The sequence below is a fragment of the Salvelinus fontinalis genome, chromosome 7 (assembly GCF_029448725.1).
Source record: "Salvelinus fontinalis isolate EN_2023a chromosome 7, ASM2944872v1, whole genome shotgun sequence".
Taxonomy (NCBI): domain Eukaryota; kingdom Metazoa; phylum Chordata; class Actinopteri; order Salmoniformes; family Salmonidae; genus Salvelinus; species Salvelinus fontinalis.
This window is the reverse complement of record NC_074671.1, coordinates 58,837,728-58,860,580: the sequence shown is the minus strand read 5'-3', so window position 1 is coordinate 58,860,580 and position 22,853 is coordinate 58,837,728. Positions and strand designations below refer to the sequence as shown.

Sequence of the window (22,853 nt, the reverse complement as noted above, 5' to 3'; positions counted from 1 at the left end):
TTTCCTCGAATAACTGTCCCTTAGCTCAGCACAGAAATCATATTCACTAATAATGTAGCTAATGCATGTCAATTATATTCCACCAGCTAATTTAATTCATTTCCCCCAAAATAAAAATAAAAATCCTAATTGGTTCTAACAAAACCTTTTGTTAACCGATAATGCATACATGTAGGATGCTTGTGGTTAGTAAGGTGTTGTGTGAGGATAATGTCTTTCATCATCATCAGCATCAGAATGAGTCATGGGAAATGGAAAACACATTTAAAAAAAAATCCGTTCCACACCTGCGTGGGAGGATTAGTAGACCACTCCCCTTCCTTCCACCCGGAGCGCCCGGAGAAGCACTGCCAGAGTGAATCCACCTCACTGCCAGAGAGGCTTTTAAGGATCTGCAAGGCAAGATTTTGGAAGGCTGTGTGCTTTTATCAGTAGGCCCCATCCTCCGTCTACTACAGTTTGCTCAGATTGAGCTTTTTAGAGATCTGAATTTGTGTTTTGTCTGTGGAGCTGAGTCTGTTTAGAATCCTCAGTGCTCGTGGGAGATGCTGCTTGCTTATTTTCCCTCGTTTCCTAGTCTTGTCCCAATAAATGGGTTTAGTCGTTAAAGGAAGCTGCTGACTTCAAGTTCTTTCAGCTGCCGACGCATTTCTGTCTCCATCTCCACTCGATAAATGTCAATCACTGATTGATCGAGCTCGGGGGTTGTTTCAGTGCTTGGGGTGGAACACATTTGCTTATTTCCTTCTTTCCCGCCTCTCTACTTAATCAATCATCTTTGTTGGTTTAGACATTCCTCCAGTGCTTGTCTTAACTCTCCCTCCCCCCTCTCTCTCGCTCTCCTCTCTCTCCGGTCTCTCTCTTTCTCTCCCTCGCTCTCGCTCTCGCTCTCGCTCCCTCTCCCTGTCATGCTCTCTCCTTCTCTTTCCCCCCTCTCTTTCCTCCCTCTCTCTCTCTCCTTTATACCTTCATTTCTCTCTCTCTAATCCACATTCTTCTCTAAGTCTCCATCTCCAGTCTTACCCCTGACCCCTGTCCTCTGTCCCTGCAGGTGAAGGATGTAGGATGATGGACTCCAGCCCTGACCGGAGGACCACCCTTCCTGGGGGCCATGACCCAGTGGTGGAGAGGGAGCTCATGGCTTTGGGCTCGCGGCCCCCAGGGGCCCAGGACCCAACACACCCCGGCAGGCAAGCTCTCTGCGGCGGGACCGATGGGGGGCCAGGGGCCCTAGTCAGACACCTGGGTGTGGAGCCCTTGATCCGGGCGTCACACGCTAACCTGGCTCGCACTAACCAACCCATGCTGGGGTCGGAGGAAAGTGTGTCTGTAGGAAGCGACTACTATGGAAGCATGTTCAGCCTCTACAGGGGAAGAACGTTTTCCATGCCTTTATAGGGACAACTTCTTATTTTCACTGATTAGAAAAAGAGTGGCCTCCAAACCTATTTCCCAACTTTAATAGATACAACAAACACAAAATATTACACATCATGATTTTCCTAGATCCATTTATTCCCAAAGATTTCATATTTTCTATCGAATTGATAATGTATTTTAAATTTCCTTTTGTGTCCTTGCCTTTTAGCTTTTTTCAAATCATCATTGCTTCCGATAGTATATTATTTCTGTTTAGTTTTTTAAATCATACCTTCCTTTGACTTCATGCCATGACATTTTCCAGCTGTGTTCAGTTCTGTCTTGAGCTTGGTTCGATTTTATTATGATATCAAAAAGTACCACTGAAGCCTTTGGTTTCCCTGGGTTTCTGCTGCATGCCATGTATATTGACCAGATTGTTTCCCGTGTTCTACTAGCATTACCGTCAGATAACCCTGGATATCTTCATAGCGTTGGTGTCACACGCATGAATGGAAGTGTGAATCAAAGCTGATGTTTGTCTGCATGTCTTTGCCAGCTAGTTTCATCACAACTAAATTGACTGTGTGTCCAGCTAACATGAGAGGTGTGTGTGTGTGTCAAAGCATGTGTGATTGTGTTCATAGTTGATGAATAGGGGTCTTTCCTGGTTATGTTGGAAGAGATAGTATTAGATTAATTCATACAGGACTCGTATTATTTCTCTACGTGTCGCTGCAACATGATAACATTGACCATTCAGGTCCGGTCTGGTCTGGCCTGGGCAAAAGCCTGTGTGCTGCCATTCCAGTCACTCCCAGTAGGCCTTGGAGCTTGTATGACTTTTAACTGTATTCTCCATTGGCCTGGACAGGAATCATGAATTGGAAATATACAAACATACAATATGATCTATTTGGCTCCTACACATGTTGTGTTAGACCCATGCATTACCTTCTATAGTGTATTGAGATTTGTGTCCATATAAGTTAAGTGTTAGCTGTGCTAAAATCACTTCATTTATGGCCATTCCATGTTCTGTTTATTTGTGAAAGGAACCTCTGTCCTGATGAGAAATCAATACTCAAATTATATTGACTATAAACAGTATTACTATTTCATAAAGCAGTGGACACTCATTTACGTAGACACACACACACACACACACACACACACACACACACACACACACACACACACACACACACACACACACACACACACACACACACACACACACACACACACACACACACACACACACACACACACACACACACACACACACACACACGATCACGAGATTCAAACAAACGTTCTCAAACAAATATCCTCTACCGAGCACACAAACATTCAATGGCTTTTCTTCCTCTTCCAAAAACCTGGGCCTCTCCTTGTCCCTTCTTTATACGTCTAACTTTCCATTTCCCTAAAATCTCCATCTTCCAGGATCCCATCTCCTTCTCTCCCCCAAACCCAAACAGGTCCATCCTTCAGTCCTGCCTCACCCCAGTCCAGTCAAACTGTATCCCAACCCACAACATCTCTCAGCTCCCATAAGAACAGTGTCACCTCACACAGTACCCAAGACCCTTCCCTAGGAGGAGCTGTGGTCAAAAACAAACTCCCAGGGATGTTTTCAGGAGCCTCCTCCCATACTTCAAGCAGCGGCAGCAGTGGTGGCAAGACACCCAAACTGGCCCGCGCCGCACCCAAGATCTTTGACAAGATCAAGGAGTTTGAACAAAAGGTGAGTGCGGTGAGTGCAGGGGTCAGATCTGGGCGCTCTTTCGGCCGGGCGGCATCCTGCGATCTGGAGGGGGTCTCCAAAGAGGAGGGGACAAGCCAGCCGGATGCCGCGGCCTCGAGGCGCTCGACGTTCGGAAAGAAGAGGGCCTCGTCTCTGGAGGACAAACCAAGCTACCAGCAGAGGGTCCAGAGCTTCCAGAACAAGTTCACAGAGGAGCTGGCCAGGATCAAGAAGCTGGTGGGGAGACCCAACCTGAAGAAGGCCTACTCCACCGAGCAGTTGCCCCAGATGGAGAGACAGTCCATGGGCAAGCTGGAGCCCATTCCCCCTCAGGTGGTCAAGAAGCTGGAAGAGAGGGAGAAGGTCCTGGAGGAGAGAGGACTATTAGGGAAGAGCGTTGAAGAGAGTGTTTTGTCCCGAAAATCATCCCAATCCCATGAGAAGGTTCTGACAGATCAAAGGAATGTTCCGCAACGGGAGCAGCATGATTCAGCTTTAGCGTCAGCTCAGCCGCCTGAGTCTAAAAGTGTGGGGAAAGGCTCTGTTTCCATGGAGACAGTACTGGTTAACCAGTTACCAGGACGACGATCACCCTCATCAAGAGTCACGCGGAATAGCCCAACCAGGTAGGCTGAGATGATCCATTAACATTGTGTGTGTGTTTTTGTGTTGGTCGATTTGTGTGTACGTGTGTGTACGTGTGTGTACGTGCCTGTGTGCATTGGTACACACTACTCTGACAGCTCAATAGTGATATATGTACACACACATTACAGATATAAATGACATAATTTCTTTCTATTCTATTTTCTGTGCCAACATTACATAATGCATTTGACACAGGGAAGGCCTTTGGAGCTCTCCTGCAGTGGCGAAGCCTCCACACACGGCCGAGGACCAACCACCTGTATCTCCAACACTCAAAGGGCCTTTGGCAGATAAAGAGCTGGAGCAGCCTCCACCCAGGATGGACCACCCCGGGTCTCCAACCCCTACCGCACAAAGAGCACCGCCTACCTACCCCAAAGGGCCTTCCTCTCCGAAAGAGCTTGAGAAACCTCTACACCAACGCAGGCCTCCAAGCCCCAGGTCTCCAAGCCCCACCATGCAGAGAGGACCATCACCGACCCCTGCCAAAGATCCAGCCTCTGCCTATCCCCCCAAGCCCCCACGGCTGTCCCCCACCCCCATCTCCACCCCTTCCATCAGCCCTCTAACGAAGAGACGGAAGGGAGAGCCGGGGAGGACGTCTCCCGCGCTGAAGATGACCATTCCTACCATCCTGGTTGAGGACGAGCTCATGGAAATGGAAGAGGAGGAGGCAGGAGAGAAGAGAGAGAGAGAAAAGATGAGAAGAGCAGGGAATAAGGAGGGCAGGGCTTCCAAGACTCAGAAGAAGGGAAAAGTCTCGGGAAAGTCTTGGGAAAGTCAGTCTATGTCTCCTGAGACAGGTAGGACACTGCATTGCAGGTATCCACTGGGCGGCACATCAGCCAGACATTAATGTGCTACCGTCCTAAATATATTAATATCTACAGTATAGAAGGAAAGTAATACAGCTCCTGCCTTTCTGTAGTAGGAGACGATTCAGATGACTCTTACATGTCGGCAGATGAGGGGCCAGCTGAGAAACCAGCGTTTGAGAGGCCCCTGGGGGACACCATCGCCACCGCTGGCTCTGAGGTCCTGCTCAAATGTGTCATCACTGGCAAACCCCTCCCAACAGGTAGGTCATCTCCAGTTAGAGGTTAAGCAAAGCTTTGGGGTCAGCTTTTGCCTTTCCCAAACACATTTGGACCATGATGAGGTAATACAGTGATTTCGGAAAGTATTCAGACCTCTTGACTTTTTCCACATTTTGTTACGTTACAGCCTTATTTGATTAAATCGTTTTTCACACAATACACACAATAACCCATAATGAAAAAAGCAAAAACAGTTTTTTAGAAATTTTAGCAAATTTGTTACAAATTTTAAACGAAAATATCACATTTACTCTGTACTTTGTTGAAGCACCTTTGGCTGTGATTACAGCCTTGAGTCTTCTTGTGTAAACCCCATATACTAATCTTACTTCATTTGCATACACTGTATATAGACTTTTCCATTGTGTTATTGACTGTACGTTTTGTGTATTCCATGTGTAACTCTGTGTTGCTTGTGTAGCACTGCTTTGCTTTATCTTGGCCAGGTCACAGTTGTAAATGAGAACTTGTTCTCGACTGGCCTACCTGGTTAAATAAAGGTGAAATAAAATACATTTCAAAAAATGACAACACAAGCTTGGCACACCTGTATTTGGGGAGTTCCTCCCATTCTTCTCTGCAGATCCTCTCAAGCTCTGTCAGGTTGGATGGGGAGAGTCACTGCACAGCTATTTTCAGGTCTCTCTAGAGATGTTCGATTTGGTTCAAGTCTGGGCTCTGGCTGAGCCACTCAAGGACATTCAGAGACTTGTCCTGAAGCCACTCCTGCATTGTCTTGGCTGTGTGCTTAGGGTCACTGTTCTGTTGGAAGGTGAACCTTCGCCCCAGTCTGATGTCCTGAGCGCTCTGGAGCAGGTTTTCATCAAGGATCTCTCTGTACTTTGCTCTGTTCATTTTTCCCTCGATCCTGACTAGTCTCCCTGTTCCTGCACCTGAAAATCATCCCCACAGCATGATGCTGCCACCACCATGCTTCACCGTACATGTAGGGATGGGGCCAGGTTTCCTCCAAATGTGTCTCTTGGCATTCAGGCCAAAGAGTTCAATCTTGGTTTCATCAGACCAGAGAATCTTGTTTCTCATGGTCTGAGTGTCCTTTAGGTGGCTTTTTCCAAGCGGGCTGTCATGTGCCTTTTACTGAGGAGTGGCTTCCATCTGGCCACTCTATCATAAAGGCCTGATTGTTGGAGTGCTGTAGAGATGGTTGTCCTTCTGGAAGGTTCTCCCATCTCCACAGAGGAACTCTGGAACTCTGCCAGAGTGACCATCGGGTTCTTGGTCACCTCCCTGACCAAGGCCGTTCTCCCCCGATTGCTTAGTTTGGCCGGGCGGACAGCTTTAGGAAGAGTCTTGGTGGTTCCAAACTTCTTCCATTGAAGAATAATGTAGGTCACTGTGTTCTTGGGGACCTTCAATGCTGCAGAAATGTTTTGGTACCCTTCCCCAGATCTGTGCCGCAACAAAATCCTGCCTTGGAGCTCCACAGACAATCCCTTTGACCTCATGGCTTGGTTTTAGCTCTGACATGCACTGTCAACTGTGGGACCTTATAAAGACAGGTGTGTGCCTTTCCAAATCATGTCCAATTAATTGAATTTACCACAGGTGGACAATCAAGTTACAGAAACATCTCAATGATGATCAATGGAAACGGGATGCACCTGAGCTAATTTCCGAGTCTCATAGCAAACGGTCTGAATACTTATGTAAATAAGATATTTCAGTTTTTTATTTTCAATATATTTGCAAAAATTTCTAAAAACCTCTTTTCGCTTGTCATTATGGGGTATTGTGTGTAGATTGATGAGTAAAAAAAAAAAAAAAAAAATTAGAATAAGGCTGTAATGTCAGAAAGTCTGGACGAATGGAAGGGGTCTGAATATTTCCTGTATGTCAAACTGACCTTGGATTGGTGCTTAAGGGCCACACATCATTCTGCACCTAGACACAGGGGAAGGGACTGTGATTAAGTTGTCTGAGCGTGGTCTGAGATGTATCTTTGTGTGTGACCCCTTGGAATGCAGTGACTTGGAAGAAGAGTAATGTTCTGATAAAGAGCAGCCCGTCCCATGTGGTCAGGGCTGAGGGGGAGCAGCACTCCCTACTGATAACCCAGATGAGGTCTGGAGACACCGGGACGTACTGCGTCACCGCTGTCAACGCGGCCGGGAAAGCATCCTGCAACGCCACGCTCTACATCAAACCAGGTGAGCGGGGTTACAGACAGACAGAAGGCCATACATTCTAGGAATCAAAGGCACACCATTTTTTATGTCTGGGATGCACACACACACACACGCACGCACAGACAGACAGACAGACAGACAGACAGACAGACAGACAGACAGACAGACAGACAGACGCATGCACACACACACACACACACACACACACACGCAAACACCACAACTCTCCATCCTAATCCCCTGCCAGCTCTGCTCTGACATTTTGTCTTCATAACTACAAAGGGGCATCCCATTCCAAGCCCAAGCTCCATTCACAGATAGTTGCCATGGCAACTCATAATTTGTGAAAGGCGTTTTGGGTCCCTTGGTGGATTTCAAAACAAAGATTTGCCTGCCAGTCACTAAAGGTCCCCGGGTTTCAGTCAGTTAGGCAGATGTTCAAAACTGGGGATTAGTCTTTGTCAACAGAATGAGTATTCCTCTTGGACATAAAACTTTAGTTTGTGTATTATTAGCTGAGCTGTCTGTTGGTTCGGTCAATAGTCAATAGTTTGAATTGTGGTTATATAAAAAGATAAATCACACCACAGCTCTCAATGCAGACAAACAGTACCACTCCTGCATCAAATCAAAACGCAACCACAGTCCTTTCCAGTCACTTGAGTAATGGCCGCAATAATATAATTATTACCTCAAACAGAAACACACAGATCTCTGTGACAATCCAATATACATACAATATGCTCATAAATGTCTCTCGCTCTCTTAGAGCCACTTATTCCATATCTTTTGAGGAAGCCAAACTATTTAAACTTCCTTTGAATGTGCCACAAGCTCTTTATCCAGGCCTGTAATGTCTCTGCACAGTGTTATCCTGCAGAGGGAACGCTACTGCTGTAGTTTTCTGGCACCAGCTCAGCGTCCAGGCCTGCTTGGCCATATTAGGCCAGTGGAGGCTACCACTAGGTATTTATAGCAGCCTCTTGTTCTCAATGGCGTTCTGTTGTATGTCCCAGTGTGAGATTAATGTTACGGTCACAGACCCTTTCTTTATCTGTGATGATTCCACCCTGAGATGCTGGAGTCAGGGGGATTGCCAAACTCATGCACAGCGAGATTATGAGTCATGTTGCTATGGTTCTGTGGGGTGGGTGAGGATTTTGGCGCATCAAGTTGGGATTTATACGGTAGTGTATTAGAGGAGATTCAGGGTATTAAACGTCTCAATTTAACCCACGTACATCAAATGCTGAGTTTTTGCAACTTGAATATATACCCACAATATGAGATGCTTTCCAAAAGTCTTTGGTGTTTATGAATCACATAAACACTGCAATATTGCAGTCTGACTTGATTTTATAATTATTATTATTTTTTGTATCAAAGCCTTTAGGCTACAGGGAATGTGGGTTGATGTAATATTGCTGGAGGACAGAGAGAAGGAAGAAGAGAATTTGGAGCTGAAGAAGAAGGAGGAAAGTGAGGGAGAGAGGCAGAGGAGGATGAGATTGAATTGGTAGATTATTAGCAGCAGGCTAGGAAGGCTTGCTTCATGCAGCATTTGTGTAGACGTTGGCAGCATTACAGGAAGAAAGCTGGTGCTGGTTGTCTGTGCACAGGCTCGACTCAGACATGTAACTTCTTAGGTGAGTCCTCGATCTCCACATCTGAAACTTCTTCGTCATAGTTAGAAGAAATTGGAGCATTTTAACATCAAAGGGTTTTCACTTGTTTACTCATTCATTTCTGGTTCTACGACCTCTAAACATCTAGAATGCCTGTATGTCCTCTGTTCTTTCTGCAGATGTCCTTGTTTAGCTTTAATCTCTGTGATGTTGTTCACTTAATCTCTTCATGTGTATGGCCAAGCATTCGAAGCAAGCAGTTTCTATATATGCTAAGCTACCCTGTTCTTTTTCCTAACAGGAGAGAAACCTTTCATATTTTATCTATAGCTTCTGTCGATTGTTCTCGTTCGATTGTCAGAACATTGTCTGTTTATCTTGCCAGTGAAATTGAATTCTGGAGCCCATGGTTTTGTAAAGAGGTGGCTGCTACAATACTATGGTTCCTCTGTGGAGCTGAATTAACTGTGACTTGTGGAGAGGCTGGTGGTTCTCCTGTGGCGCTGGGCTAGTCTCGCAGAATGATTGGGTCAGGGATTCAGGGATTAATCCATTATCTGTCCAGCACTGGTCACTTCAAAGGGTCCCTCAGCAATGTGTGTGTGTGTGTGTGTGTGTGTGTGTGTGTGTGTGTGTGTGTGTGTGTGTGTGTGTGTGTGTGTGTGTGTGTGTGTGTGTGTGTGTGTGTGTGTGTGTGTGTGTGTGTGTGTGTGTGTGTGTGTGTGTCCATCGCTCATCTCTTCAAACACTCTTGTCACCATGGTGATGCAAGTAGAGCAACACACAAGCAGAACAGGAGACAGTGGAGACCTCATACGCTGCTTGTTGGGAAGCTAATTTTGAATATTCTAGCAATTCAGTTAATGCTTAATGCTACATTCTCTGGGTTTTATGCCTCACAAACACTATCAAGTTTTGTTAACTACGTTGCCATATCGGGCTGGTCCGTAAACGTCTTTGTGGAATTATTGTGAGTAATGTTTGATCTATATTACAAAATGTATATTTATTACCCTGCCTCGCTCTGTGTTGCATAGACAGGACGATGCGCTTGTTCTGTTCATTTTGATACTGTAAAGGATGGTGCTCACACTGGGTACCATTTTGTAGGGACCAGTGGAGGCTGGTGGGAGGAGCTATAGGAGAATGGGCACATTGTAATGGCTGGAATGGAATGAATGCAGATGAGTCAAACGTGGTTTCCATATGTTTGATGTGTTTGATACCGTTCCATTACAACCATTACAATGAGCCCGTCCTCTGATAGCTCCTCCCACCGGCCTCCTCTGGTGGGGACATCCTTAAAATACATTCAAATGATACATTATATGGTAAACAAGTATTATGTTGTTTCTCCAGAGCTGACCCAGGTGCATGGTGGGAAGCCGAGCAGCTTGCCCCTGGTGGAGGTCACGAGTCCCCTCCAATCAGACGAGGAGTACCTGAGCCCCCTGGAGGAGGTCATGGAGATTGGAGAACCACCCTCACGAGGGGTGGGGCCACAGTCTAAATATGCGTTCTTCAAAGATCCTCCCTCCTTTCAGGTAAAGAAGATTCAGGGGGCATCTCAATAGTCTAAGGGGGATTTCTCCCCTCGCCACTGAGTATTCAATGTACCGGCTTTTAGACGGTCTTAGTCTTTTGGTTTGATAGGCAGCACTGAATGACCACGGGGTGACAGAGGGACAGGAGGTTACCATGTCTGTCAAAGTCAGAGGACAGCCTAAACCTATGGTGTACTGGTAAGAATACAGTATTCAGTGTGTTTCAGTACAGTTTGTCATGTCTTTCTCTCGTTTGCTTTTGCAAGAGCTCAGAATGTACCTGTTTTTATCACCTAGGTTGAGGGACAAAGTGACCCTAAAAACCAATGGTAGATTCATTGTGCGTGAGACAGAGGACGGCACCAGTGAAATGATCATCACTTCAGCACAGAGATCTGATGCAGGACTCTACACCTGCAAGATCATCAACGAATACGGAACCAAGCAGAGCGAATGCAAACTAGAGGTCAAAGGTAAAGATCACTCCAAAATCCACAAGACCAGCGTCAGTGACTGACCATTTGGGTTGGTGCCAGCTGCATTTTGAAAAAGCTTAAAATCAAATCAAAGTGTATTGTTATCGCAGGTGCAGCAAAATGCTTGTGTTTCTAGCTGCAACAGTAACCGATCTGTGTTGGTCTCTCCTCTGTCTTTTCCCCAGCCTCCCCGGCACAGGAAGCCCTGGCTATCATCAGAGAGGTGCGAGACGTGGCAGTGAGGGCCGGAGAGTCGGCCATGTTTGAGTGTCACATGACCGGGCCTCTGGATGTGGAAGTAGACTGGCTGTCCAATGGGAAACTGGTTCAGCCGGCACTGCTCAACTGCAAGATGACCTTTAACGGGAAGAGGTGGGTAGGACTAGACCAAGGCTCTCCAACCCTGCTATCATTCCAACACTAATCTAGCGCACCTGATTCTAATAAGTAGCTGGTTAATAAGCTGCATCACGTTTGTTACAACTGGGGTTGGAGTGAAACCCTACAGGAGGGTAGCTCTCCAGGAACAGGGTTGGAGTGAAACCCTACAGGAGGGAAGCTCTCCAGGAACAGGGTTGGAGTGAAACCCTACAGGAGGGTAACTCTCCAGGAACAGGGTTGGAGTGAAACCCTACAGGAGGGTAGCTCTCCAGGAACATGGTTGGAGTGAAACCCTACAGGAGGGTAGCTCTCCAGGAACAGGGTTGTAGTGAAACCCTACAGGAGGGTAGCTCTCCAGGAACAGGGTTGGAGTGAAACCCTACAGGAGGGTAGCTCTCCAGGAACAGGGTTGTAGTGAAACCCTACAGGAGGGTAACTCTCCAGGAACAGGGTTGGAGTGAAACCCTACAGGAGGGTGGCTCTCCAGGAACAGGGTTGGAGTGAAACCCTACAGAAGGGTAACTCTCCAGGAACTGGGTTGGAGTGAAACCCTACAGGAGGGTAACTCTCCAGGAACAGGGTTGGAGTGACCTGGCCTAGACACTATGAAAGGGAAAGGTGCCTCAATGCTTTTAAGTGAATTCCTTGCCTTTCCCTTGATTGAATGGGTGAGAGCGATAGAGGGTGTGCCTCAAATCTTTGAAGTGATTTCCTTTCCATGCCCCTTTCTCCTTCATCCACTCTGATCTGAGTAGAGTGGATGGTTTGTCAGAGCAGTATGGAGGGGGCCTTCAAAATTCAATTTCTGATACAACAACATTTCATCCATAAGAAAACTGTGAATGGACATTCACTTTTTCTAATGAAGGAAACAGCCCACACAAGTGGATGTGAGGCAGTGTTAGCTCATGGAGCGTGTAATAAGGTCCAGGCAGCTGACAGAGGGGATTTCTATTACAGGTGCCGGCTGCTGTTAAACTCAGTACATGAAGACGACAGTGGAACCTACACCTGCAAGCTGAGCACTGCCAAAGGTAAATGACAACTCCAGAAAAAAACTTCCTTGCCAAATAATGGGTTTATACGGCAGTAATGAATTGCTGCTGTTGTAAGTAATGTAATGATACAGCCACACTATTTGGCAAGAACCAAAAATGATGATCACACAATTTCAACCAATGAGTTAAATCATTTTTTAAATAATTTGTAAATCACTTATTGTCTATAAACTACTTATAAACCATTAATACAATTGCTGGTGATTTTCCTTCCTGTTCCAGAGGAGTTGACCTCCAGTGCCCACCTAAAGGTCACTCCCTCCAGGGAGCCCCTGTTCACCCGCAAGCTGGACATCCTGGAGGTCATAGAGGGTCGCACCGCCCGTTTTGACTGCAAGGTCAGCGGGTCCCCACCTCCCATCGTTACCTGGAACCATTTCGGTAAGTATCTCTCTTAGAATGTACTGTATTTCCTATTGGTACAGAATGGACAGCAAATTGGTAATGTAGGCTAGTATGGCTCGTAATGTCTCTTTGTTACCCCATTGGTTGACTCTTTATGAATCTACCATATTGTGTTTATCTCCATCCAGAGAACCCGGTGGAGGAGAGTGAGAATGTGCGTCTCCTGCAGGAAGGAGGCCGTTACTCATTGGTCATCACCCACGTCAGCAGCGACACGGAGGGCTTCTACACAGCCGTCGCTAAGAACTCCCGCGGAAAGGCGGAGTGCACAGCCGAACTCTACATGCAGGAACCGCGGCCCGCTATCTCTTCTCACATGTATGGGGGAAACCATAGACGTGGGGTGATCCCACTAGTCTGAAGTGGCTTCTTCTCCTCATCTCAGTGATCTAAAAACAAACAATAGGCGTGTTTCATTGTCTTCTCTTCTGTATTTCCCTTTTCTTCTGTCTCTCATTCTATTTGCTTCCTTCTTCTCTCCAGGGCAAAGCTGGAGAAGATGCCTTCCATCGCTGAGGAGCCGGAGGTTCTGGAGAGCGAGGTGGAGCAGGAGCAGAGGACCATGCCTGATTTTGTCAAGCCCCTGGCTGACCTGGAGATGATCGAGGGGAAGGAGGCGGTGCTAAAGTGTAAGGTGGCGGGCCTGCCCTACCCCACCATCGCCTGGTACCACAACGGCAAGAAGATACACAGCACAGACGACAGGAAGATGACCCAGCGTGAGGAAGCAATCTCTCTCTATTTCTCTCTCTCTCTCTCTCGTTTGCTCTCACTCTTATTCTTTCTATCCCTCCTCTACTTGCGTCATCTCTCTCTCTCCCTCCTCTACATTAGTCATCTCTCTCTCTCTCTCCCTCATCTACATTAGTCATCTCTCTCTCCCTCATCTACCTGCGTCATCTCTCTCTCTCTCTCCCTCCTCTACATTAGTTATCTCTCTCTCTCTCCCTCCTCTACCTGCGTCATCTCTCTCTCTCTTTCTCCTCCAGACAGGGATGTCTACAGTCTGGTCATCCGCTGTGTGTGTCACGGCCACGGGGGCGTCTACAAGAGTGTCATCTCCAACAAAGTGGGGAAGGCAGCCTGCTACGCACACCTCTACATCACAGGTATGGGAACCATCCACCAGCAATCACAGCAACAGGTGGTCCAAACAAAAAAGCCCCGAGAATCATTGTGCCAACTGATTACAGTATGGGTGTGTTGGTACATTTGTATTTTCCTTTGGTAGATATTGTTCCTGATCCCCCCGATGGTCCTCCAGTGGTAGAGTCCATAACAGGGAAGACCATAACACTCAGCTGGAAGAAACCAAAGAGGCTTGACTCTTCCATAGGTATGCCTCAATATAACTGAGAGTCACAGGGACCTGGATTCAAGTCCCTTTCAGGCTACTCTACCCTCCAAATTCGTTTCACTACTACAGTAACCCTCATGGTTGTACTTCCAGATGGCAGTTCTTTGATGTATGCAGTGCAACAGCAGCCTCTGGGTTCCATCCAGTGGAGCATCATAGCCTCCAACCTGAGAGAGACCACCTACACAGTCACCGGTCTCTCCAAGGGAGTCCGCTACGCCTTCAGGGTCCTAGCGGCCACCGCCAAGCTCCTCAGCAAACCCTCCCCCTCCACTGACCTGGTGCAGATCATGGATAGAGGTGCTTATATAAGCTCCAAGTCTCTACAGTTATGTTGGAGGGTCAAAGGTTAAATGGATTTATGTAAACACTTACATAGTGCAAAAGCAATGTCACCAAACACATTGCAGCAGGTGTACAAAAATATTATAATTACATGGTCCTTCGAGCCGATATGTAGCCGGATATATAGGATCTACTATTGTGAGAGTATGATCGTCTGTCAACACATCAAAGACGATGGTTTGATCCCCTGATCAATTGACCTTTGATCCCTATCAGGTCCCTATCTGAGGAAAGCTCCCATCATCCTGGACAAGCCTGACGTTGTGTACGTGGTGGAGAACCAGTCCGTGAGCATCACCCTCACCCTTAACCACATTAATGCTGTGGTCACCTGGAAGAGGAGGGGCGTGGTTTTGCTCAACAAGCCAGGGGTGTTTGAGATGAGCATGCCAGACGACGACCAACACACCCTAAAGATCCAGAGGGTGAAGAGCACTGACACCGGTCAGCTGGTCTGTACAGCCAACAACCAGTTTGGCAGCGACCTCTGTACCATCCTACTGGCCATGGCAGGTGAGTTTGGGGTCAAAGTTCACCGCTATGTGCAGATCTAGAATCAGCTAACAGCCCTGGTGCTTACTGTAACCATGACGAGGTAAAAATCCAAACTGATCCCAAACTCTCTATCCTCCTTTTCTCCCAACAGTGCGTCCTAAATTTGAGTCCATCATGGAGGACTTGGAAATACATGTAGGAGAGACATCTCGCTTTGCTGTGGTTGTCGAGGGACAACCCGATCCTGATATTCTGTGGTACAAGGTATGATAAGAGTCAATGGATGGATATCATATCATTAACCACATAAACTTATTCTGCAGTGATTAAGCAGGTTGTTGGATGATTAACTCCTTTGTGGTTCCAGGAAAACCAACCTACCAACCATGATAGTTGATCAAGTGGAATTGATTGTGGTTATCTGCTCTGTGGTTCCAGGATGACACTCTGCTGTCGGAGAGCAGTCACTTCACCTTTGTGTACGATGATATGGAGTGTTCCCTGGTGGTGCTGAACGCCCGGCCTGAGGACTCAGGGGTGTACACCTGCACCGCCAAGAACCTGGCTGGGCAAGTCTCCTGCAAGGCTGAACTCACTGTCCACAAAGGTCAGGACCATAGTCTATATAGTCTGAAATGTATAAGGATATATACAGATATTGGAATAAGTCTGGAAAACATCTACAAGAATGATACTTTGTGCTTACATAACTGATGAATTATTGTTGATTAACACACCCTTACGGTAAGGTATTAAAGACACACTCTTGTTGAAATGTGCTTTTTCTGCACACTGAATATTGTTAACACAGATGTCACAGTCCCAAGGCTTTTCCTACTATTTGTTGTTGCCAGAAATGCCAGTTTTAGTTGGATTGCATCTGTTTGTCCTTGTAATATCTCAGCCAAAGCTTGTTGTAATCGAGAGTTAAATAACCAAATATGCTCCATATGGGTTGGACCACAAGGTGTCTGAGACTATTAAACCATCTGTCAGCCCACACACGCACGCACACACACACGCACACGCACACGCACACACACACACACACACACACACACACACACACACACACACACACACACACACACACACACACACACACACACACAGACACACACACACACACACACACACACACACACACACACACACACACACACACACACACACACACACACACACATACACACACACACACACACACACACACACACACACACACACACACACACACACACACACACACAGACAGACACACAGAGACAGAGACAGAGACAGAGACAGACAGAGACAGAGACAGAGACAGACAGACACAAACCCACATTAACCTTGCCCCCTGTACCAACCCTCTGCCTGCAGTCAGGAAGGAGGTGGTGGAGCCCATGGAGGATGAGGGGTCCATTTTGAGGAAAATGCGGAGGCTGACTGATTACTACGATGTACACAAGGAGATAGGACGGTGAGTCATGGACCAGGCAATCACCAACAACATCCGCTGAGCCAGGCTATCTCTTCTGTATTTAAAGGCTCTGCGAGTGGCAGCTACTATCTGTATTAAATTGCACTGTGAACGGTGGCCACAAAGGTCAGTAGGGGGAATTCCACCACACCAAACAACAACCTGACTGCATAATGATAGCAGACAGAAATAGAGGAGAGGTGAGTCACCCGTCAATAGAGGAACACATCACAAAGGCTATTTGTTTTTGTTTTTCTCTGGTAGAGCAAGGCTTGACTCACCAGAAGTTGAACAATAACAAGGTGTCACGCACGGTTTAATACTCATGTCCCTTTACTTTCTCAACTAGGACTTTTGGTTTCTCAGAACTCAACCCCATTGAAAGATTTGGTCATTCTCCTAGAGTTATTGCAATGATATCATCATTGTGCAACTGTTTTCCAGTGGGGCGTTCTCCTATGTGAAGAGGGTGTCTGAGAAGAAGGGGAAGGTGGAGTATGCGGCCAAGTTCGTGTCTGCGAGGGCCAAGAGGAAGGCCTTGGCCCTGAGAGAAATGAACCTTCTGTCAGAGCTGAACCACGAGAAAATGCTCTACTTCCATGACGCCTTTGAGAAGAAGAACATGGTTGTCATCATCACTGAGCTGTATCCTTTCACTGACTGACTCTTTGATTCATTTCAGTTGTCAGAAAATCCATAACATGATGACCTAACCGGTTCTGCGCATGAGTCCGCGTGCGCCATCGTGCGCCATCATGCGCATGTTGTTTTTGTCTATTCCAACCAGACGCTTTCACGACACGCAGGTTAAAATACCAACTGTGAACCAACTATATTCATTTGGGGAGATGTCAAAACACATTAAACATTCATGGACATTTAGCTAATTTGTTGCTAGCTAATTTGTCCTGGGCGATAAACCAAAGACAGTACAGTATTCAGATAGGCTAAAACTGCTTTTCCAATAGAAATCCCTGATCACACTTGTAGGCGATGTCATGGCGACGTTGGCTAGCAAAGCTCATGCATAGAAACAGGTCATTGGGTCTCGCGCCGAACTGCGAATGTGCAGGCCGTTAAATCAAAGGCATTCCTTCGATATAAAGTTGTTTTTGTCACTTTGTCACTTTGACAAGATTGGAAAAATAGCATGTTCAACTCCTTAAGACATTGGCTCCAATCTAGGTTGTGCCTTTAGATTTTGAGAATCATTTTTCACTTCTCAAACACCAAACCCCGGTCTAGTCTGTTTGGTCTGTTTCACAAGTGTTCCCGTAAGTCTTGCCATGTAGCGCCTCTGGATTTAGAAAACATTGGTTTATTTTACCTGAAATGCTTATGGTCCTTTTTTTCTGGATCTTTGTAGAATTTTGACCCATTTTGAGTCACTCAAAATCGTGTGTTCTCTACTCCGACAATTAATCCACAGATAAAGAGGAAACCTAGTTAGTTTTTACTTCGTTTTCTTTGATTCATCTCTCCTCGTTCATTCTTCTTCTTCTTCTGTGGATTTTATATGGCGGTTGGCATTACCACCACTAACTTGACTGGAGTGTGGACCCCGTTCATCTTTCAATCACCCATGTGGGTATATGCTTGTAAAAACCAATGAGTAGTATGGAGAGGCGGGACTTGCAGCTCGTCACGCGTCTAAAATAAAACTATTTTAGTGCCTGGATACACAGACGTGGGCGGTCTGGTCAGCATGTAAGAAGCCATATTACAAGAGATGAACATTTTGAATGTAACATATCCTCTGAGACAGTATTGTATTGGTTGCAACAAGGTTATTTCCCTGTTAATCTAACATATCTCATCTATGTATGTTGCATCAAAAACTAAAGCCATCAATGTACTCAATTTAGCCCAGATTTCAACCAAAAACCAACATCGTGGTTCCTAGAATTGTTTGTTTTCAAATTATATTAATTTTTGTTTACAGCTAGATCCAATATGGATCAAAATATGGCATTGGTCCAACGTCTTTGCATAAAAACCTCTCCATGAACACACCAGAGCCAAGAGCCTTCTTCCCACCTTAGCCTTCTTCCCACCTTCTTCCCACTGCGTGGATGAGAGAGAACTGCTGCATAACATTCATCTCAATGTCCTCTCCCCTGGAGGCATGACTGAACCGAAGCGCTACTTTCTCCTGACTCATCACAGATTGGTTTCATTACCAGGAGACGCCATGTGTGGGAGTTTGGTTCATTTATTATAAAAAATGTCATTTGCCTCCCACTTGGACTATAGTGATAAGGTTATCACCATAGACTTATATAGACATTGCATCATTGTATCTGTCTCATGATGGCGCCTGTGAGAGCATGTGCAACGCCATTGAGGCCATCTCCATTTTGAAGTAGTCCACCTTCTACTACTTCTACGAGTTGGTGAACAAACTGAAAGGGTGCATAGTGCCACCTGTACTGTGTTGTTTGCTCACGAGTATAATTCATTGGCTGATCCCTTCTGATGACACAAATGTAATCATGTGATCCTTCCTTAACCCATAGGAAGTCCCACCCAGTTGATTACTTCAAAATCGTGAGTCCTCAATGGCGCTGCCCATGCTAAAATAGGATTTTGGGCACAAGAGTCCTCTATCTATCTCTATGGTTATTACATACTATACCTCTATTCTCCTTAACTGCTGTGTGAAGATGCCATGAGGAACTTCTAGACCGACTGACCAAGAAGACTACTGTCATGGAGTCCGAGGTTTGCCTTGGCCTGTTGGCCTTATGTTTGAGTGTGCTTTGGATTGCATGGAAAAATCAGCCAAGAACGACTCAATTATCTTTATCTAAAAGATAGCGAAATTCAGTTCAATCTTATTTTTTTAATATTTTTTTTATATGTTGAGCGTACAAGAATGTAGAAAACAGAAAGTAGAATGTAGATTATAGAATATATCATGTAGAATGTAGAATATAGAATGTAGACTGTGGATTATAGAATATAGAATATATACTGAACAAAAATATGAACGCAATATGTGACAATTTCAACAATTTTACTGAGTTACAGTTCATATAAGGAAATCAGTCAATCAAAAATAAATAAATTAGGCCCTAATCTATGGATTTCATAGGCCCACTCACTTGGGAGCCAGGCTCAGTCAAACAGATATTGTTTTCCCCCCACTAAATGGCTTTATTACAGACAGAAATACTCCTCAGTTTCATCAGCTGTCCGGGTGGCTGGTCTCAGACAATCCCACAGGTGAAGAAGCAGATGTGGAGGTCCTGGGCTAGTGTGGTTACACTTAGTCTGTGATTGTGAGGCCGGTTGGACGTACTGCCAAATTCTCTAAAACGACGTTGGAGGCGACTTATGGTAGAGAAATGAACATTAAATTCTCTGTCAAAAGCTCTGTTGGACATTCCTGCAGTCAGCATGCCAATTGCACGCTCCCTCGAAACATGAGACATCTGTGGCGTTGTGTAACAAAACTGCACATTTTAGAGTGGCTTTTATTGTCCGCGGTACAAGGTGCACCTGTGTAATGATCATGCTGTTTAATCAGCTTCTTGATATGCCACACCTGTCAGGTGGATGGATTATCTTGGCAAAGGGGAAATGCTCACTAACAGGGATGTAAACAAATATGTGCACAAATATGCTTTTTGTGGGTACGGAAGATTTCTGGGATGTTTTATTTCACCTCATGAAACATGGGACCAACACTTTACATGTTGTGTTTATATTTTTGTTCAGTGTAGAATGTAGAATATAGAATGTAGAATATAGAATACAGAATATAGAATGTAGAATATAGAATGTCAAATGTGGTAAAGGAGATATTCTGTGCTGCAGATCCGCTCCAGTATTCAGCAGGTGCTTGAAGGGGTCAGCTACCTTCACCAGAAAGACATTGCTCATCTTGACATCAAGGTACATCAGATTCCCACTGTGCAAGGGACAAATACAGTACTTTAATCACAAGCTATTATACAGTGCATTCGGAAAGTACTCAGACCCCTCGACTTTTTCCACATTTTGTTATATTACAGCCTTATTCTAAAATGTATTTTAAAAAATGTGCCCCTCATCAATCTACACACAATACCCCATAATGATGAATCAAAAACAGGTTTCTAGACATTTTTGCAAATGTACTAAATATTAAAAACCTTGGCAGCGATTACAGCCTTGAGTCTTCTTGGGTATGACGCTACAAGATACAAACTTGGCACAACTGTATTTGGGGAGTTTCTCCCAGTCCTTTCTGCAGATCCTCTCAAGGTCTGCCAGGTTGGATGGGGAGGGTTGATGCACAGCTACTTGCAGGTCTCTCCAGAGGAGATGTTCGATCGGTTCAAGTTCGGGCTCTGGCTGGGCCACTCAAGGACATTCAGAGACTTGTCCTGAAGCCACTCCTTCGTTGTCTTGGCTGTGTGCTTAGGGTGGTTGTCCTGTTGGAAGGTGAACCTTTTCTCCAGTCTGAGGTTGTGAGCGCTCTGGAGCAGGTTTTCATCAAGGATTTCTCTGTACTTTGCTCCGTTCATCTTTGCCTCGATTCTGACTAGTCTCCCAGTCCATGCCACTGAAAAACATCCCCACAGCATGTTGCTGACACCACCATGCTTCACTGTAGGGATGGTGCCAGGTTCCTCCAGATGTGACGCTTGGCATTCAGGCCAAAGAGTTACATTTTGGTTTCATCAGACCAGAAAATCTGTTTCTCATGGCCTGAGAGTCTTTAGGTGCCTTTTGGCAAATTTCAAGCGGGCTGTCATGTGCCTTTTACTGAGGAGTGGCTTCCGTCTGGCCACTCTACCATAAAGGCCGGATTAGTGGAGTGCTGCAGAGATGGGAAAACCTTTCTGTCACAACCACCTCCATAGAGGAACTCTAGAGCTCTGTCAGAGTGACCATTGGGTTCTTTGCCTTACCAAGGCCCTTCTCCCCCGATTGCTCAGTTTGGCCGGGCGGCCAGCTCTAGGACGAGTCTTGGTGGTTCCAAACTTCTTCCATTTAAGAATGATGGAGGCCACTGTGTTCTTGGGGACCTTCGATGCTGCAGACATTTTTTAGTACCCTTCCCCAGATCTCTGGCTGGACACAATCCTGTGTCGAAGCTCTATGGACCTGAGCTTAATTTCGAGTCTCATAGCAAAGGGTCTGAATACTTGTGTAAATAAGGTATTTCTGATTTTTACAAATTCTAAAATACTTTTTTTACTTTGTCAATATGGAGTATTGTGTGTAGATTGCAGATTTTTTTTTTTATTAAATCCATTTTAGAATAAGGCTGTAATGTAACAAAATGTGGAAAAAGTCAAGGGGTCTGAATACTTTCCGAAGGCACTGTATAACAGATACCTTTGCAATTATCAACTTACTTAATATAGCAAGGAAAGAATATTTTAAACCCCAGAATACATACTACTCAGATACCAATGTACTTTCCTCACTCAAAACATGTACACTAAAATGAATAAGATTACACAAATCAAGTCATAGTTTTACATACACTGCTCAAAAAAATAAAGGGAACACTTAAACAACACAATGTAACTCCAAGTCAATCACACTTCTGTGAAATCAAACTGTCCACTTAGGAAGCAACACTGATTGACAATAAATTTCACATGCTGTTGTACAAATGGAATAGACAAAAGGTGGAAATTATAGGCAATTAGCAAGACACCCCCCAAAACAGGAGTGATTCTGCAGGTGGTGACCACAGACCACTTCTCAGTTCCTATGCTTCCTGGCTGATGTTTTGGTCACTTTTGAATGCTGGCGGTGCTCTCACTCTAGTGGTAGCATGAGAAGGAGTCTACAACCCACACAAGTGGCTCAGGTAGTGCAGTTCATCCAGGATGGCACATCAATGCGAACTGTGGCAAAAAGGTTTGCTGTGTCTGTCAGCGTAGTGTCCAGAGCATGCAGGCGCTACCAGGAGACAGGCCAGTACATCAGGAGACGTGGAGGAGGCCGTAGGAGGGCAACAACCCAGCAGCAGGACCGGTACCTCCGCCTTAGTGCAAGGAGGTGCACTGCCAGAGCCTTGCAAAATGACCTCCAGCAGGCCACAAATGTGCATGTGTCAGCATATGGTCTCACAAGGGGTCTGAGGATCTCATCTCGGTACCTAATGGCAGTCAGGCTACCTCTGGCGAGCACATGGAGGGCTGTGCGGCCCCACAAAGAAATGCCACCCCACACCATTACTGACCCATCGCCAAACCGGTCATGCTGGAGGATGTTGCAGGCAGCAGAACGTTCTCCACGGAGTCTCCAGACTCTGTCACGTCTGTCACATGTGCTCATGTGCTCAGTGTGAACCTGCTTTCATCTGTGAAGAGCACAGGGCGCCAGTGGCGAATTTGCCAATCTTGGTGTTCTCTGGCAAATGCCAAACGTCCTGCACGGTGTTGGGCTGTAAGCACAACCCCCACCTGTGGACATCGGGCCCTCATACCACCCTCATGGAGTCTGTTTCTGACCGTTTGAGCAGACACATGCACATTTGTGGCCTGCTGGAGGTCATTTTGCAGGGCTCTGGCAGTGCACCTCCTTGCACAAAGGCGGAGGTAGCGGTCCTGCTGCTGGGTTGTTGCCCTCCTACGGCCTCTTCCACGTCTCCTGATGTACTGGCCTGTCTCCTGGTAGCGCCTGCATGCTCTGGACACTACGCTGACAGACACAGCAAACCTTTTTGCCACAGTTCGCATTGATGTGCCATCCTGCAT

At 46.0% G+C, this 22,853-nt stretch overlaps 1 protein-coding gene across 1 annotated transcript in view; it reads left to right on the top strand.

Moving 5' to 3' along the window:
- LOC129859888 (striated muscle preferentially expressed protein kinase-like) overlaps nucleotides 1–22,853 on the top strand; it is a 55,979-nt gene that overhangs the window by 19,086 nt on the left and 14,040 nt on the right. Inside the window, exons 6-28 of the mRNA XM_055930109.1 lie at nucleotides 1,052–1,190; nucleotides 2,809–3,735; nucleotides 3,953–4,560; nucleotides 4,689–4,835; nucleotides 6,840–7,022; nucleotides 9,986–10,170; nucleotides 10,280–10,368; nucleotides 10,468–10,643; nucleotides 10,832–11,018; nucleotides 11,988–12,061; nucleotides 12,308–12,466; nucleotides 12,619–12,808; nucleotides 12,974–13,209; nucleotides 13,480–13,599; nucleotides 13,722–13,826; nucleotides 13,941–14,147; nucleotides 14,409–14,705; nucleotides 14,839–14,951; nucleotides 15,126–15,294; nucleotides 16,050–16,149; nucleotides 16,594–16,794; nucleotides 18,813–18,870; nucleotides 19,969–20,046. Of these exons, the coding sequence (XP_055786084.1) occupies nucleotides 1,052–1,190; nucleotides 2,809–3,735; nucleotides 3,953–4,560; nucleotides 4,689–4,835; nucleotides 6,840–7,022; nucleotides 9,986–10,170; nucleotides 10,280–10,368; nucleotides 10,468–10,643; nucleotides 10,832–11,018; nucleotides 11,988–12,061; nucleotides 12,308–12,466; nucleotides 12,619–12,808; nucleotides 12,974–13,209; nucleotides 13,480–13,599; nucleotides 13,722–13,826; nucleotides 13,941–14,147; nucleotides 14,409–14,705; nucleotides 14,839–14,951; nucleotides 15,126–15,294; nucleotides 16,050–16,149; nucleotides 16,594–16,794; nucleotides 18,813–18,870; nucleotides 19,969–20,046 (4,748 nt within the window). The remainder of the gene's footprint in view (nucleotides 1–1,051; nucleotides 1,191–2,808; nucleotides 3,736–3,952; nucleotides 4,561–4,688; nucleotides 4,836–6,839; nucleotides 7,023–9,985; nucleotides 10,171–10,279; nucleotides 10,369–10,467; nucleotides 10,644–10,831; nucleotides 11,019–11,987; nucleotides 12,062–12,307; nucleotides 12,467–12,618; nucleotides 12,809–12,973; nucleotides 13,210–13,479; nucleotides 13,600–13,721; nucleotides 13,827–13,940; nucleotides 14,148–14,408; nucleotides 14,706–14,838; nucleotides 14,952–15,125; nucleotides 15,295–16,049; nucleotides 16,150–16,593; nucleotides 16,795–18,812; nucleotides 18,871–19,968; nucleotides 20,047–22,853) is intronic.